This window comes from Cervus canadensis, chromosome 21, assembly GCF_019320065.1.
Source record: "Cervus canadensis isolate Bull #8, Minnesota chromosome 21, ASM1932006v1, whole genome shotgun sequence".
Lineage (NCBI taxonomy): Eukaryota > Metazoa > Chordata > Mammalia > Artiodactyla > Cervidae > Cervus > Cervus canadensis.
The window spans coordinates 16997779-17015136 of NC_057406.1; the positions used below are offsets into that span (position 1 = coordinate 16997779).

General features: G+C 42.3%; 1 protein-coding gene across 1 annotated transcript in view; it reads right to left on the minus strand.

Moving 5' to 3' along the window:
• Positions 1 to 17358, minus strand: part of LOC122423127 — a 308231-nt gene that overhangs the window by 257688 nt on the left and 33185 nt on the right. The window contains 2 exon segments of the mRNA XM_043439907.1: positions 1766 to 2087; positions 9794 to 9804. Of these exon segments, the coding sequence (XP_043295842.1) occupies positions 1766 to 2087; positions 9794 to 9804 (333 nt within the window).

The following is a 17358-nucleotide window of genomic DNA, read 5'->3' on the forward strand; positions in this document are numbered from 1 at the left end:
ATTAGAGCAGCGTTAGGGAGTAAAAACCATAATCAAGGTTAAAGTGCCATAGCACCCTGTTAATTTTTAAGTGTATCCTAATTGAAATTAATATTGAGACATTGATGTTCTTAAAACAGTAACATTAGGAGATCCAATATCACGTAAACTTACAGCATCACACACTGCATTTTTACTCAGATACTGATTTATCTAAATAAGGTGGAAAACCACGTAGTGTTTACACAAGCTTATCTGCAGTTGGAACCATGATTAGGGCATGGTGGCAATAGAAATGTTACTTGAAAGGTCAGAAAACAGATTTTCTTAAAACAAAAAAATTCCTATCTGAAACTCAAATGCCCCTTGAAACTAATTATTTTTAATAATGATAATAATAGAAGAAAACATTTGCAGTGATGAATAGGTTTTTGCATAGATCATGGTAATGATTTCGCAGGTGTATACTGACTTCCCAAAGTTCTAAGTTGTATACGTTAAATATATACAGCTTTTTGTATGTCAGTCATACCTCAATAAAGTAGCTTAAAATGAAAGTAATTCTTTTCTTAGGAGTCTCAACTAGTATCATCAAAGATCTGCTGAGGATGAGATTGGAAAAGTCACTTTTCCAGTGATCTTCCCCAAAAGAGCTGATTAGCCATGAGCTGCTAGAAATGTACTGCAAATATTCTCAGGGCTCCCCCTGTCTCACCCACCAGATGGCTGACCATTTTTAAAGACTCAACTACCTACATTAGGAATTCACTGTGATATCTGACACATATCTGACTGTGTGCATATTCCTCTAGTCCACCTGGTCTTATGGGATTAATGTGTAAAGCATCTAGATCTTCCACCATTGTAATAACAACTGGAAACTGCGACCACCTAATCATACCCTAGTCTCACTGCTATCTGTACTGTCTCCACCTTGGCATAGTCCAATACGCTTAGCACTGAGCACTTCTCATGAGTCACTTCAGGTCCTATTAGCCTCACTGACTGTTACACTTGATGTGCTTCAGCTACTGTGTTGTTAATTTCCAAGGTTCATATTTTGCTTCTCCTTCAACAGCCCCACAAACAGAATGTGAGCTCCCCACCGAGGTGGCCAGGTGATGAGACTAGCTCCTGCCACAAATCCTCCTTCTTGCCCTGACTGTGACCTAGGACCTTCAAATGCACCAGTGAAATCCCCTCATACCTTTTCCTTGTGTTGCACCCTGAATCCCGGTGTTGTCACTTCTCCATGTGTCTTCACGCTCTCTTTTGGCTTCTCATGCTTTGTTGAGTCAGCCTCCTTGCAGTCTCCCTGATAGGATCACTTCATACCTCTGGTGACTCTGTTTCTCTAAGACCAGAGAGTGTAATAAACTATGCTTGCCTGCCCCTTGCTTATGTCCTCTCTTGTGGCCAAACCTGACTGGCCATCTCAATAGAATAAAAAATAATCATGATGAAACTAATCTGTCACATCATTGTGTAGAAGTATAACCCAGCAGTTGTACCTGTTTGTAACATTTGACCTCTCCTCCCTGCCTCTTATGATACATCACAGAGATCTGAAGGGTCCAGCTCTCCACAAGTCTGGAGTTTTTACTGTCCAGGGCCAAGCAAACCCTTATACCCCCTTGAGAACCTAATGCTTTAAGAATCAAGTGTAACCAGAGTCTTCTCCCAAGGGTCCTTTAAAGCATGTGATCTGGTTTCCCCATGGTCATTCTGTGAATGAGACTGAGGTGTTTCCTGCTGGGAATCCCCTCCCAGACCAGACAGGCCTTACCTGAGCAGACTGCTCCAACATCCTGGTCATGAGAGTAGGTGTCATTATAGTTTTTAAAATCCACAGAAGCACACGTATTGAGCTTCAAACTTGATTCAACTTCTCTACTCTCACAGGAATCATACAAAAACCAAATGGGGCCAAGTCTTGGCCCAAAATAAGACCCTCTGGGAGCACCAATGGCAACTCCACATTCCAGGTGTCTGCACACCACTTCTGCAGATATTGTGAGCCAGTACTCAGCATACACTGTGCCCCATTCTCCTTTGTACTTCGCTTCTACTCTCCCCTCACAGCGGTGGGCTCCATCCTTCAGCCTCAGCTCCAGAGCTGCAAGACAGACACAGACACAGGACACAGGAGAGATTTTAAGAGAGAGTGCAGTGGTGTGCTGGTAAGGATTAAAAAAAAAAAAATCTTCTCTCTGAGGGGAAAAAAGTCCCTGCATTTGCTGACTTTTATGGTATAAATATTCCCACCATGGCCAACTCGAAGCTCCCAATGTGCCATCACTGAACCTGGAGCAGGAAGGGAGGCACCAGGTATTTCTCATTTCTCATGAGCGGGTAGAACCCACTCCAGGGACACCACTGAGGACAGGCCTTCAGAGACTCTGGATGCTGCCCTCCCTGTAGATGTGCCCAAGGCTACTAGGGCCCAGCTTCTCCATCTCAGTTGCAGCTCATGGCCTGAGATCCAGGGAGGAATCCTCCCTCTCCTTTCCTGTCCATAGGGAGCATCTCATCCAGCTTAGGAACAGAGAGCTTGGGCAACAGGCTCTACATGTCCTGATTGTTCCTGTCACCTGGTGTTCACATCCTTGTGTAATCCTCACACTCGAATGTATCTAGCATGTAACAAATGGAATTTGGCAAAAGTGATGAGATGTCACTTAAGAGATTAGGTTTCAAGATGACTCTGGTTTCCCTTTGGTGACCTATCTTACTCTCTCTCTTGGTCTAATGAAGCCAGCTGCTACGTTGTGAGCTGTGTATGGAGAGACCCTCATGACAAGGAACCAAAGGAGGCCTCTTGGCAGCAGCCAGCAAGAGACTGAGGCTCTCAGTTAAACAGTCTCCTAAAGTCTGAATGCTGCCAACCAGGTGGTTTGATTGGTACCCACCCCTCGTTGAACCTTCAGATGATTGAACCAGTGAGACAACACGAGTCAGAGGACCCTGGTAATCCTTGCCGATTCCGAGCCCATGGAAATTATGAGGTGCTAGATGTTTGCTGCTTTATGCTGTTGTTTTGTTTTGTTTATTTATTTTGGGCTGTGCTGGGTTTTTGTTGCCACTCACAGACTTTCTCTAGTTATAGAGAGTGGAGGCTACTCTTCATTGTAGTGCATGAGCCTCTCATGCTGGTGACTTCTCTTGTTGCTGAGCGTGAACTCTAATCACAAGGGCTAAGATGTGAAGTTTTGCAGTAATTTGTAGCACAGCAACACATAACTAATGTAGGAAGGCATTATGCTAAGTGAAAGAAGTAAGACAGAGAAAAGCAAGTACTGTTTGATCTCATTTATATGTGATATTAAAAAAAAAATTCATAGATAAGGAGAGTAAATTGGTGGTTGCCTGGGTAGGAGTGGGAGTGGGAGGAAAGGATGATGGTGGTACAAACTTCTACTTAGAACATAGATAAGCCCTGGGGATGGAATGTACATGTGACTGTAGTTGACAATTGTTTAGTCATGAAGTCATGTCCTACTCTCTGAAACCCCATGAACTTCAGCACATCAGGCTTCCCTGTCCTTCACTATTTCCTGGAGTTTGCTCAAACTCATGTCCATTGAGTTGGTGATGCCATCCAACTATCTCATCCTCTGTCACTCCTTTCTTCTCCTGCCCTCAGTCTTTCCCAACATCTGGGTCTTTTCCAGTGAATTGGCTCTTCATACCAGGTAGCCAAAGTATTGGAGCTTCAGCATCAGTTTTCCAAAGAATATTCAGGTTGATATCCTTTAGGATTGACAGATTTTATCTCCTCGCTGTCCAAGGGACTCTCAAGAGTATTCTCCAGCACCACAGTTTGAAAGCATCACTTCTTCAGCGCTCAATCTTCTTAATGGTCCAGTTCTCACAAGCATACATGACTACTGGGAAAGCCTTAGGTTTGATTATAGGGAGCTTTGTTGGTAAAGTGATCTCTGTTTTTTAATATGCTGTCTAGATTTGCCATGGCTTTTCTTCCAAGGAGCAAACATCTTTTGATTTCATAGCTTCAGTCACCATCTACGGTGATTTTGGAGCCCAAGAAAATAAAATCTGTCACTGTTTCCACTTTTTCCCCATCTTTTTGCCAAAAAAATGATGGAACCAGTTGTCATGATCTTAGTTGACAATACTGGATTGTATATTTGATCATTGCTAATAAAGTCAATCTTAAAAGTTCTCATAACATACACACAGTAACTATGTGATGTGATAAATGCGTTAACTAACTTAATTATGTTAATAGTTTCAAAATATATATGTATTTCTTTTTTAATACTTCAATTTTCAGAGCATAGTTGATTTACAGTGTTGTGTTAGTTGCAGGCATACAGTAAAGTGACTTGGTTATATATTTTAATACATATAGTCATTCTTTTTAGATTCTTTTCTCTTATAGCTTATCACAGAATACTGATTAGACTTCCCTGTGCTATACAGTAGGTCCATGTTGATTATCTATCATATATATAGTAAGGTGTGTGTGTGTTAATGTCAAATTCTTAATTTATCCCTCTCCCCAACTCCCAACATTTCCCCTTGTGTAAACATAAGTTTTTTTGGATATCTGTTAGTCTGCTTCTGTTTTGTAAATAATTTCATTTGTATCTTTTTAAAATTAATTTTTATTGAGTATATTTGCTTTACAATGTTGTATTTCCTCTGTATAGGAAAGTAAATCAGTTATTTATTGTTGTTCAGTTGCTAAGCCATATCTAACTCTTTGTGAATTCATGGACTGATGCACTCCAGGCTCACCTGTCCTCCACTATTTCCTGAAACTTGCTCAAATTCATGTTTATTGAGTCGGTGATGCTATCTAACCATCTCCCCCTCTGCTGCCCCCTTCTCCTCTTGCCTTCAAAGGTTCCCAGCATCATTTTCAATGAGTCTGCTTTTGGTTGAGTCCCTTTTCTCCACACCATCCCCAGCATTTATCATTTATAGAATTTTTGATGATGGTCATTTCTGACTGGTGTGAGGTGATGCCTCATTGTATTTTTGATTTGCATTTCTCTGATAATTAGTGATACTCAGCATCTTTTCATGTGCTTTTTGGCCACCTGTATGTCTTCACTGGAGAATATATATATATGTATTTCAAGTCATCATACTGTACACCTTTCACTTATGTCCTATTATATGGTGATTACCTTCCAATAAAGCTGGAAATATATTTTTTAAAAAAACTATATGTAGAGACAAAAACTTTTGCAAATGCAAGGGAAAAAATGACAAGAATAATAGTAATGGGAGCTTGAAATATATTTCTCAGCTTTTAATACTTGAAATGGTCATCTGAACTAAATTCAATGGGGAAAAAATGGAAGTAGGGACAGATTTTATTTTCTTTGGCTCCAAAATCCCTGTGGACAATGACTGCAGCCACGAAATTAAAAGACACTTGCTCCTTGGAAAAAAAGCCATAACAAACCTAATCAGTGTATTAAAAAGCAGAGACATCACTTTGCCAACAAAAGTCCGTATAGTCAAAGCTGTGTTTTCTCCTGTGGTCATGTAAGGATGTGAGAGTTGAACCATAAAGAAAGCTGTGTGCATGCGTGCTAAGTCATTTCAGTAGTGTCCAACTCTTTGTGACTCTATGGACCACAGGTTTCTCTATCCATGGGATTCCCCAGGCGAGAATATTGGAGTGGATTGTCATTTCCTTCTCCAGGGGATCTTCCCAACCCAGGGATCAAAATTGCATGTCTTATGTCTCCTGAATTGGCAGGCGGGTCCCTTAACACTAGCACCACCTGGGAATTATTAGCACCAAAGAATTGATGCTTTTGAACTGTGGTGTTGGAGAAGACTCTTGAGAGTGCCTTGGACTGTCAGGAAATCTAACCAGTCAATCCTAAAGGAAATCAACCTTGAATATTCATTGGAAGGACTGATACTGAAGTTGAAGCTCCAATACTTTGGCCACTTGATTTGAAGAGCCAACTCATTGGAAAAAAAATGAGTGCTGGCGTCCCCATTGATGGCACTTATCAGAGTTTATTATAATTTCTAGTTTTAGTGTCCAACTTCACTAGACTATCAGTTAATATGGGCCAGGGAGCTTTATTCACCATCATTAGGTCCTCAGCATCTGGTCAATTGCAAAGGGTATGGATTGAATGCCCCACAAACCCATCTTTAAATCAATAAACATCTGTGGAATGAAAGTCTAAATAAATTCCAAAAAGAAGGTATGGAAATTATATAATTTAGCACATTTATGGCATTCAAATCAGTAAGAAAAGAAAAAATAATAATTCAGGAATGACATTGGAAAAATAAAATTAGGTAGAATGCCATATCATATATAAAATAACTTACACAATTATTTAGTATTTACACATTTAAATATATTCATAAAATTATTACAGATAAAAATAATTTATTTAAACTTGAAGTGGGGAAGAACATGCTTGACCAGTCTCTGAAAGTGGAAACAAAAATGGGAAATTTTAACAGGCGATTAATATTATTAGAAACTTCCGTGAGGGACTTCCCTGGTGGTCCAACAGTTAGGATTCTGCACTTTCAATGCAGGTAACACAGGCTTGATTCCTGGTCTGGTTTGGTACGGCCAAAAAAAATCAAACAATAAACTGAAGGAAGCATCTTCAGTCTATAAACGATGTAATTCAATAGGACAGGGACTTGCACCCAAACTGCTTGTTTCAAGTCTTACCTCTATTTCTTATAGCTGACTCATCTTGGGCAAGTGACCTTGCTTTGCCTCAGTGATCTGTTTGGTGGATAAAAAATATATCCTGCCCTGTTGGACTGCTGTGTGCTCAAATGAGTTCATATAAGTAAATGCACTGTAGGTTGTTGCAGTAGAGGATAGTAGTAGTATAAAGAGCTTCAACACAAATCATGACAAAAATGATAGATATCACAAGGTAAAAAGGACAAATGTAATGAGCAAAGTAATTCACAAATGAAGGACTAAATTAGCTAATATATGCCAGTATTTGCCTACCAAACTGGCTAAGATTTTAGAAACTCATAAGAAGACAAAGTTGGTGAAGCTATGTGGAAAATAACATTCTCATTCACCATTTGTAGAACTAAAGTTCAGTGCAGCTATTTCTGGCAAGCATTAATCTCCATGTACCAAAAACCTTAAAGGTACAAAGCCTTTAAGCCTTAGAGGTACTCAGCCTATAAAGCAGCAACTTTGCTTTTCTTTTCCATAATTTAAATATTTGTTTATTTATCTATTTATTTGACTGTCCAGGTCTTAGTTGCCATATGCAGGATGTTTAGCTGCAGCATTCGAACTCTCAGTTGCCACATGTGGAATCTAGTTTCCTGACCAGGGATCTAATCTGGAACCCTGCACTGGGAGCATGGAGTCTTAGTTACTAGACCACCAGGGAATTCTTGGAAACCTCACCTTCAGAATATGATTAAGAGAAGCAATCATGGATGGTCCTACATTTAAACACAAGGAAGTTCAGAGTAACATTTTTCATAATAGGAAAAAATGTTGAAAACAACTAAATGCTCAATACAGATGGTCAGGTGAGCATGTTGCATTTCTGCATATAGTGAAATAACTGGAGGCAGTTAAAAAATTTAGTACTATACCTGTGATAGCCTGTATTTTTAAATTTTATAATAAAATGCTTTAGTGTGTAAAAGAATAGTTAATGATATAGAAAAATGCCCAAAATATATTTTGGATTGTAAAAACAGGATACAGAACAATATATGCCAAATTATCTAATCCTGAGGATCTTCATTTTTGTGTCTAATGGCATCAATTGCATTTGAGAGATAGTTTTATGCCAATGCCCATCATGAATTTCAAGGTGGAGAGTCCTGTAACATGTGAGAAATCATCAGGTGCTCAGAAAGGCCAACACTGTTATTTCACAAGAGCAAGTCTACTGTAGCATGAAATAGAAAAATATAATGCTATAGGATAACTCTGAATGGTGTTGTTTCAAAGAAAATGAAAATAGTGCTTGCTTTGGTGAAATATTCTTGCTTCTTAAAAAACAACTGATGAAATTTCCTACAATTTTCCTTACAAGAGGAGGGGGGCCATGCATCAAAACATCCATCATCTCCCCCTTGTGTGACCAAAACCCACTTCTGACCTCCAAGCCCTCAGAAGGAGATGCTTCATCAGCGTCTGCCCAGCACTCAAGGAGCAGAGATAAGGAGGGAGGGGACTTCCCGAGGAGAGCTGTGGACTGGAGGTTGAGGTCTAGGGGGCGACAGTGAGCTCTGAGAGGAGACGGGGCTGCACTGAGTCTCAGCCAGACCAGCACCCACATCTGAGAAGGCCGCCTGCACCAGGCTGGAGACCAGATTCTCTGCAGCCCCAGCCCTGAGGCCTGCCGTCCTCTCACTCAGGGGAAACCAGCTCCAGGGAGGAACAGGAGAGGGTACGAGGCGGAAAGTGCTCCCTATAGAGTCACATCAGATCCTGGGAGGGGAAAGGACCATCCCAGGCCCTCATCACATCAGGAAATGTCACAGGGTCCAGGGCAGAGACTAGGGAATTTATACACCTGGGGCTGCACATCAGCTGATCTCTACAGACAAGAGGTCTCCTCTCCTGGCTGTGGGCTTCTGCTCCGTAATGGACACCTGGTGGGGACAGGTGAGGCCAGCAGGCAGAACCTCTCACAGAGCCCAGTGCTGGGCAGACAGGGCAACAAGCAGAGGAGAGCCCCGGGGATGGGGGAGAGGAGCCAGAGAGAGGCAGGCAGGTGCGCCATTATCTCTGATCTGGTTACATGCAGCGGCCATGACACCCAGCCCTGTGGGACCCTGTGTGCCTCACAGACCAGTGGACTCAGTCCCTGCTCAGCAGGCCTGTTCCTCTCACAAAGACAGGATCCACATACTCATCACACACACACACACACACACATACACACAAACTCCTCACTCACTCCTTACACACACACACTCTCACACACACTCCACACACACACACCCTCACACACTCCTCACACACCCTCACACACACACAAACTCCTAACACATGCCTCACAGTCACACACACACACAACCTCACACACTCCTCACACCCTCACACACTCCTCACTCACCCGCTCACACACACACACACACACACACAATCACAGAGCCTACAGGAGCATAGACACTGGAAACACGGGGACCCAGGGGCAGTGCTCACACACTAGGCACATGGAGCATGTGGGAACAGCCCAGAGTCCCAGCTGAGCTCAGTCGCTGGATCTTCCACACACTGGGAGCCACTGGGCCACCAAGAAGCTCCCTGAGAACAAGGGAGACAGTGGAGGGACTCAGGCTGACCCAGCTCGGTCCAGACCAAACCTCACTGCTCTGTAAAATCTGCCGCTATGACCAGTGGACCCCCCACAGGAGAGGGACCAGTATTCACAGTCAGCGTGGCTCCTTTTTGGTCAAAAACACTGAGGCTCGGCTCCAGAACCCCAGATGCCTTTCCCTTCACCAAGGCATCCACTCCCTGCTGTGGACCCAGGACAGAGAGGCAGCTCTTACCTTGACCACCCACCATGGTGCCGAGAAGGAGGACACAGAATCCCTGGAGGGAGAGGTGTTGGCTCCGAGCCATCCTGACCGCACGTCCTCAAGGTCACAGTCCCGGCTGCAGGATCAGCCTGTGAGGAGGCGTCAGGGTGCCAACCGGGGTCTATATAGGCCGTCCCCTACATCCTCCCTCCTGAGAGCCAATAGCGACATCTTTCACCATTTCAGGCACTATCGGAGGCTGCATCTGCCACTTTCTGAAGCTCAAACACCAATGAGCTTCAGAATCTTCAACATCTCCTTATATGAACAACACGGTCCTTTGACCTCCTGCTTCTGTGGTCCTGAGAGCTGGGCTCCCTGACTGCGGCTGGAGTAGAAAACTCACATTAAAAACTATGAGTACCATTCTTTCCTCTGATTACCCTGGCCAATCCCCAAGGACTGTAAGATCTTTCAGGATCAGGTTGTGGAACTCATTGGACGATGAACAATAATTTTAGTGGTATCAAGCATTGACCTTCCCCAGCACTGAGCTCAAGGTCAAGCAGAGTACTACAAGAAGGCTTCAAATACAAGAATATTTCTCGGGCCAACAGAAAATGAGGACAAGGATGGCAGGAATTCAGAGGTGACCACGGAGAGGGTGGGAAGGAACGATTAACTTGAGTGGATGAGATTGCAGGTCTTTCTTCTCTGCTCAGAATGATCTGGAGACTGGGTCTTGGAGAAGGTGCATGTGTGCTCAGTTGTGTCCTACTCTTTGTGACCCCTGGACTGTAACCTGCCAGGCTCCTCTGTCCATAGGATTTCCTAGGCAAGAATACTGGAGTGGATTGCCATGTCCTTCTTGAGGGGATCTTCTTGACCCAGGCATCGAACCCACATCTGCGTCTCCTGCATTGGCGGGGGTGGGGGGGTGGGGGGGGGGTTGTTTATTGCTGAGCCACCTGGGAAGCCCTATAAGGGATTTTCAGACATGCTAAATCCCTTTCCCCTTTATTGCATTAATTTTATGTGAAATATCCCTCTCAGCTAGTCAACAAATGATGCTTCAGGAGAGAAAGAGATTGCTGTTACAGGAAACAAACAGACAGTAGGAGTTATCATTGAACTCTAGCCTGCCAAGATAGGCTTTGGGGGATCTAAGAGAAGAAAATATATAACTTAGAAAGATTTAGGTTTTCTAAACTTCACATTGTCACTCTTTGCATATTGAGAGTTTGGTTTTATAGGATTCAGAACACCCTTGTATTATAAGCCATAACTAAAGAAGATGTAAAATATAATTTAAGGCAACTGCCCCCAGACAGAAGGATAAATAAAAAGTATTCTGCAACACAGTGGCTGCTTGCAAGGGGCAAAGAAGACGTGAGTGAAGCAGAAAAGAGAAGAGGGATTCATTTATTCTGAGTTTAAGAGGGAAGGTGGCAGCAAGAGTGGAATTAAGGTGGATTGAGGGCACAGAGCCAAGCAGAAGGGACTGATGTCCAGTGTGGCCACTGCTGCCTTGTTCTGTTTCCACTGATCAGAGAAGCTCCCAGATGCTCTCCAGAAAGTAACCCAGGGATAAGTATAGAGACTGAATAGGGCCATAAGTGATGCAAGACAGAGCTCCCCCACTGAAATTCAAGGTCACTAACATACTGCCCTCATTCCTCATACTCCCTCAGGCTCAAGATTCCCATGACGCTCCTCTGTGGTCCACACAAACCCACTCTGAGGCCCCTTCACCCCGACTCTCATCACTTCAGCACAAATGTGGGAAGGACCCACCTGTGACACAAATGCCCCAGAGTCCCCACTGGAGCTCAGAGATGGGTTCACACCCACCCACGCCCGAAGGTCCCAGTGGGGCCAACACTGAGGGCAGCTGTGGACCAGTCCACAGCCCTGCCACATCCCCACCGGCAGAACCCCTCATCCCAGTCAGCAGACTTAGCTTCTCTGTCCTTGAGACTCAGGTAAATTAAAAGGGAGAAAAGTCAACTGAACATATGGTTTTCTCCCTCTAAATATGCTAATATTAACCTATTATTTTACAATAGTCACTTATTTGCCCTGTGTTCCTCTGACTTCCAAGCCTCAATCTGTACATGAACCCCATCTCCTCTGGATGCTTAAAACAGTAGCAATAATAACTGATTACAAATATCAGAACCAGAATATAAACTCAGGTGCTAGAGTAGGAACAGGATCTGCTCAGTCACTAGAGTCGATGTTCTACTCCCCCTGGGTCCCAGAGTCATCATTCTTTACCCAGTTATGTACTCTGCAGCATCACCAGAAACCACCAGACAAACACCTAGAACATAGGATGTGCTTCCTGAAGTCCAGGCATTCCTCCCACAGGATGACACAGGGATGCATTTAGTGAACCAGGTACACATGGTCTCACCTCGGGATTGAGATTTCGCAGGTAACATACTGTTAGGGACTCCATACCCTGTTATAAGGATGGAGTGGGCTGGAAGGAGGGGCTAATCCAGGGCTGGCAGGCTGTGCCCAGGCAGCATCCTCTACCCCAGAGCTGGGGATGCAGGTCAACATGGACCAACTCACCCTCTGATGATGGTTCATCTTCTCTGACACATAAGGAAATCTCAGTGTCCAATCTCATCCAAGATTTGAAGGAGGAAAGCTTTAGGGAGGACACCAACCAACTTTGTCCACAATGAACTTCAGGGGTCAGGAGAACAAGCTAAGGAGCCAATTTGCCTTGTCCTGACTCGGAGTTCAGCCACATACCATGTGTGTGACCTTGAACAGGGTCCTTACACTGTCTATGTAGTGGTTCCATCTATAAAAGAAGGGTTATACTTGTGTCTAGATGACAGAGTTCTGGTTAGAATTAAGAGTTGGCATTAGTAAGAGATATAACCACTAGTCAAAAGTAGTCCACAGTAGTGGTAGAGAAGCAATATTAGAGCCCCTCTCCCCATCCCATCCCAGGAATCACAGCACTCTAGAAAAGGAATTAAATTCTGTTACCTGGAGCCTTGACTGGTGCTGTCAGAACTCTCCCAGGAACCACATGCTGTGATGGTGATTGGTGCCAGAGTTGTGAGTCTTCCGCCATCACCCCTTCTCTCTGTGCCCCAGAGAGAGGTTCTACTGCTCATGAACCTCGACCTTACCAACTGTGAACCTCATTAATTAAGTTGTTTACCTGTTAATTTTACTTTATAAATTCATACAGACTTGGAAAAAGTTCCGTGTCTAATTTATTTCCTTATCCCCAGTGCTTGATTATTAAAAATCCTAAATGATGTCTTCTGTATACCTGAATGAATGAATGTCAGCCTGGTATTTTATGCAAATCATTTCAATCAAAAGAAATATTTTGAGAAATAATTTAACTTGGTGTGAGGACTTAACAGCACAATGAAGTTATGTCAATTGTTGTAAAGATATTTCAATACAATTAAATGGTATAAGCTATGTATGGTTCACTTCTACACTTTTCTGCAATGAATGCAGTAAATTGCAACACCAGAAACAATCCTAGCCCCATTCCAAGAGCAGCAGCTCTCTTAGCAGTGCTAAGAGAGAGCCAGTTCTAAACACATATAAACACTGCATCTTTTATATCTGAAGATAAAGAAGACAAACCTCAGCACATTGACAGATGAACACCATGAAGCCTCCTGTTCTGGTCTTAATCAGATATTGCCAAGTGGTCCAAATGTTTATATATTTATCATTTGGCATATTTTCAGTTCAAACCACACATAACTGTAACAGGAAGAAATTTTGTTATAAAAAAATTTAGTTTAACAACTTCCATATTGAATTAGAAGTACAGAAGTAAAGAGCAGGAAGAATCCTGTTCTTTAACTTAGACTAACTGTTTATTCAGTCTTATGGATTGTAAAGCTATACAATATGTAGCATTATTATTCCCAAATCACCATGAAAATATGGAGGTTTCAGAGGTTCAGTAACCTCTTTGCTAGGAAAGTTAATAATTAAATATCCTTGGTAGAGGGACATTTTCAGGACTAATCAGAGTAACTAATATAAAAAATATTTTTGAATTAAAAAAGAACTATACGACTTTAAAAGGAAACAATTAATTGAGCTGTTACACCTAAGCATTGGAGACCCACCTCACCATCTGTATTCCTTGCATGGATGGGACCAAAATTTGTAAAGGCTTGTTTACTAAAGACCACTTCATCACAAGGGCATGTGATGAACTTGGTCATGAGCTAGTCATGAGCTGACTGAGGTCCAACCCATCATCTCTGCTCAACCCTTTACAGTCTATAACTGGCAACGTCGAACAAAGAGTATGGTGCTGAATTGGCCTCATTCATTCCTCCACAGCGCAACATCAAATACCCAGAGACCAGAGCAGATCAAAGCTACTAAATCAAAGACAAGCAGATTCTAAGTGGAGAGCATGCAGACCCAGGGCCCTTCCCTGCTGCTGTTGGAAAAGAAGACAGCCTCCCACCCCAGACACCATCTGTGGGAGGAGAGACAAGAAGATGCTTCCTGAAATAGAGGAAAATCAGTCTTAACAGGCAGCTTGAACTAGAGTTGACAAGATAATTATTAAAGTAAACCTGAGCTAACTTGGGGGACAAATATTAATTGGGAGAGTCTGTGTTAACTTCATGGAACTTTCAGTCCATGTAAACACCCCTTGCTACTGCACAAGATGAAATCAGTCATAAAAATAGTGATTATTACATTTATGCATGTTTGAATCTAGAGGACACATTTTCAAGCCCACTACGGAAAGAAAATATGTATAACTTCCTTTGTCTTTAAGTGCACAGAGTTATCACCTCTGTGAACTCTTTTCCTCCAGTTCAGAATTACTGCTATGTCTATTTAATCTGTAAAAACTTTCTTTTTGTCTCTAAAGTGGTGTTTCTTGACAGCAAGTATTGTGTCTTGTTCTTCAACGTCTCCATAAGGTCAAGTAAAGACACATAGAAAGAGCTTAACAAATATCAGATAAGAAATGAATGCATGAACAAATGCTGACAATCACCCTGCAGTTAGTGATACTGAGTGGGGGAGGGAGGTGGGAGCAGGGGAGACACAAATCTGATTAATCCCATTCGAACAAGCTGCAGTGGAGTAAGGAGTCAGAGACACAGCAGCTAAAGGAGCCAGATAGAAAATGCCTTCAAATCCCACTCCGGGAGGGTCAGATCACGTTCAATCTCTGCACAGAGCTGTACCTCAGAAGGTTCTCCAAGGTGAGAAAAAACTGACAGCACTGCTCTCAAGAGTTCCACTAAAGGATGTGGATAGACAGTAATACTCATCAAACAACTGTATTTCTACTCCCCAGTGACTCATTCTGGGCAATGAAACATTGGTGGTGTCACCTGTGTCACTTCTGAGTGAAGGCAGGAAAAGTCCAAGTGTGACTTTCTAGTCTCTCTCTTTTTCCTTCCCCAGAAGCTGCGTGTTCCAGATGGTGCACGTGCAAGAGCCTCACAGACCACAGACATCTGTAGGTTGTGATGAGTGTGAGTGTGTGTGTGTGTGTCTGCATATGAGTATGTAAGTATGCATTCATTTCTGTATGTGTGTGTATATGTATGTGTGTATGTGTGTGTGTTGCCACTGAGATTTGGGGGTCACTTTTTCCAGCAGCAGAAGAGTCTCTTCTAATGGATACAAAGGAGAAAGAAGACTTGAAGACAGAATCTGTCACATGAAGCAGGTCCTTTCCTGGATCGCCTCTTCCTTCTGTGTCTTCATCTTAAGCTACTCCCTCTGAGCTCACCTTGCTTCCTCTGTTGAGCTCAGTTGTTTCTCCATCACCATTTCTGACTGACAAACAACCAGATCTAAATCCTGTCTAACAGCACCCGCCCCGGTGCATCTCCTGTTCACTTTACTTCACTCTGTGCTGACAGTCGGGCTCAGTTTCCCGAATTTCTCTCTTAGCATCTTGACCTTCATCTTTAAACAGCTCTTCTTTCCTCTGAGTTAACCAATCCATCATCTTTGATCCTGTTTTTACCTTCCACCAATCCTGTACTAATGAAAAGGCCTCATGTATTTCTAAGCCCCCTAAGTTTTTTCTTCATTTCCTGAACAAATCTGATTCCTGGATTTAGTGCTCCATGCAGATAATTAACTAGCTCACCTTTGGTTAAGCAATAATTTTGCTGATTATTCCCCCCAATTCAAGAAAATGGCACATTCAAAGCCTGTATTCTTGTGAGCACAGCCCTAGGGCTCCCCTCATAGGACTTGGAAGGGGCTGGTGTAAGGACAGGTTGTGAAGGTGAAGCTTTGTTAGCTTCATGATTAATCCATCTCTGTTCAGAGTTGATGTAATTGCCAACTCCAGAGCTATTGAGTTCTTGTGGGTGGTCATTCTTAAACCACTTAAATTCAAGATTAGTGCCACTTGGAATGGCACTCAGAGCTCAAAGGCTGAGTGGTTGCTCAATTGTGACCTGATGCTCTATTGCACATGGAGCTTTGGTGCAGCTAAGTCCTATCTGAGGACCAGCCTAAGAACCCTGGAAATACAGCAAGATGTGTTCCTCCTTTAACTCTTGAAGTCTGTGAATAGATTCTCTTTTCCTTATCATTGAATCCTTCCCCATCTGGGCATGCTACCCAAGACTCCTGCAGGCTGCAGGCATCTGCTGAGGCTCTGCCAAGGCCCAGGATTGGAGTGAGGCCTGTACCTTAGTATAAGCTCTGTATTTCCACTCTCTATAAGTTAATAGATGCTCATCTAAGGTTTGTTAAATGGTTGAATGGCACTATGCTAGACATTTAAGAGAAATTATCTTGTATATAAATAACTATTTTTGAGGACATCATTTAGCTAATTGACATTTTTGTTTTAAAAGCAAATGTTTTCAGCAATTAACAGGCCAAAGTTTGATTTTCAAAAAGAAGGGGCATATCACCACCAGATACATCACAACGAACTCTGCAAATCTCTATCTCTAAGGATACACAAGACAAACCACAACACACACACATGTGCCTTTTTACTAAGTCTTAATCAGACCCAAGAGAGGAGACAGGGTATTTGGATGATTTATCATTTGGCAGTTTTTCATTTAAAACCACACAGGAACATCACAAGAAGAAAATATGCAATTAAAAAAGTACAGCTGCACCATCTATATGACATAAGGAAGGAGATGAGGTGCAGAAAGAGTTCTTTGGCTAATAAAAACAAACAGACTAATTAGTCTTTCACTTTGTGAAAGGAGGGTCCTCTGGGACTGATACTGAAGGATGCTGTAGAGACCACGATAACTCGACTTTTCTGTACAACAGAACTGTGAACTGATCGTTTTGTATAACGATGTGCTTTGATTTTTCTCTCTCTACTTTTTGTGAATCTACTGTAGGTTTTCACATTTTTGTTGCCATGTGGCTCACATAAAACATCTTACAGACACATTAGTCTATATTACACTGATAATAAATCAATTTCAATCACATACAAAAGCTCTACCTTTTAATCCTCTCCTATACTTTCTGTTTTTGGTGTCAGAATTTATCTCTCTTTATATTGTATATCACTAACAAAATATTTTTCTCCATACTTATTTTAATGCCTCCCTTAGACTTGAGCTAACTGGTTAGCACACTACCATATTCAGTGTTAGAATATTCTGAATTGCATTACATATTTAGATTTACATGTCTGTTGTATATTTTCACTTCTTTAATATAATAATTAGTATCCTTCATTTACCTTGAAGAACTCCCCTCAGCAATCTTGTAAGACAAAACTCTGTTTGTGAACTCCCTCAACTGTTATTTTTTGGGGAAAGTCTTTAACTCATCTTCATTTCTGAAAGACAACCTTCCTGAGTAAAGTATTTTGGTTTGCAGGCTTTTTCTTTCATCAGTTTGAATATATCATCCCTTTCT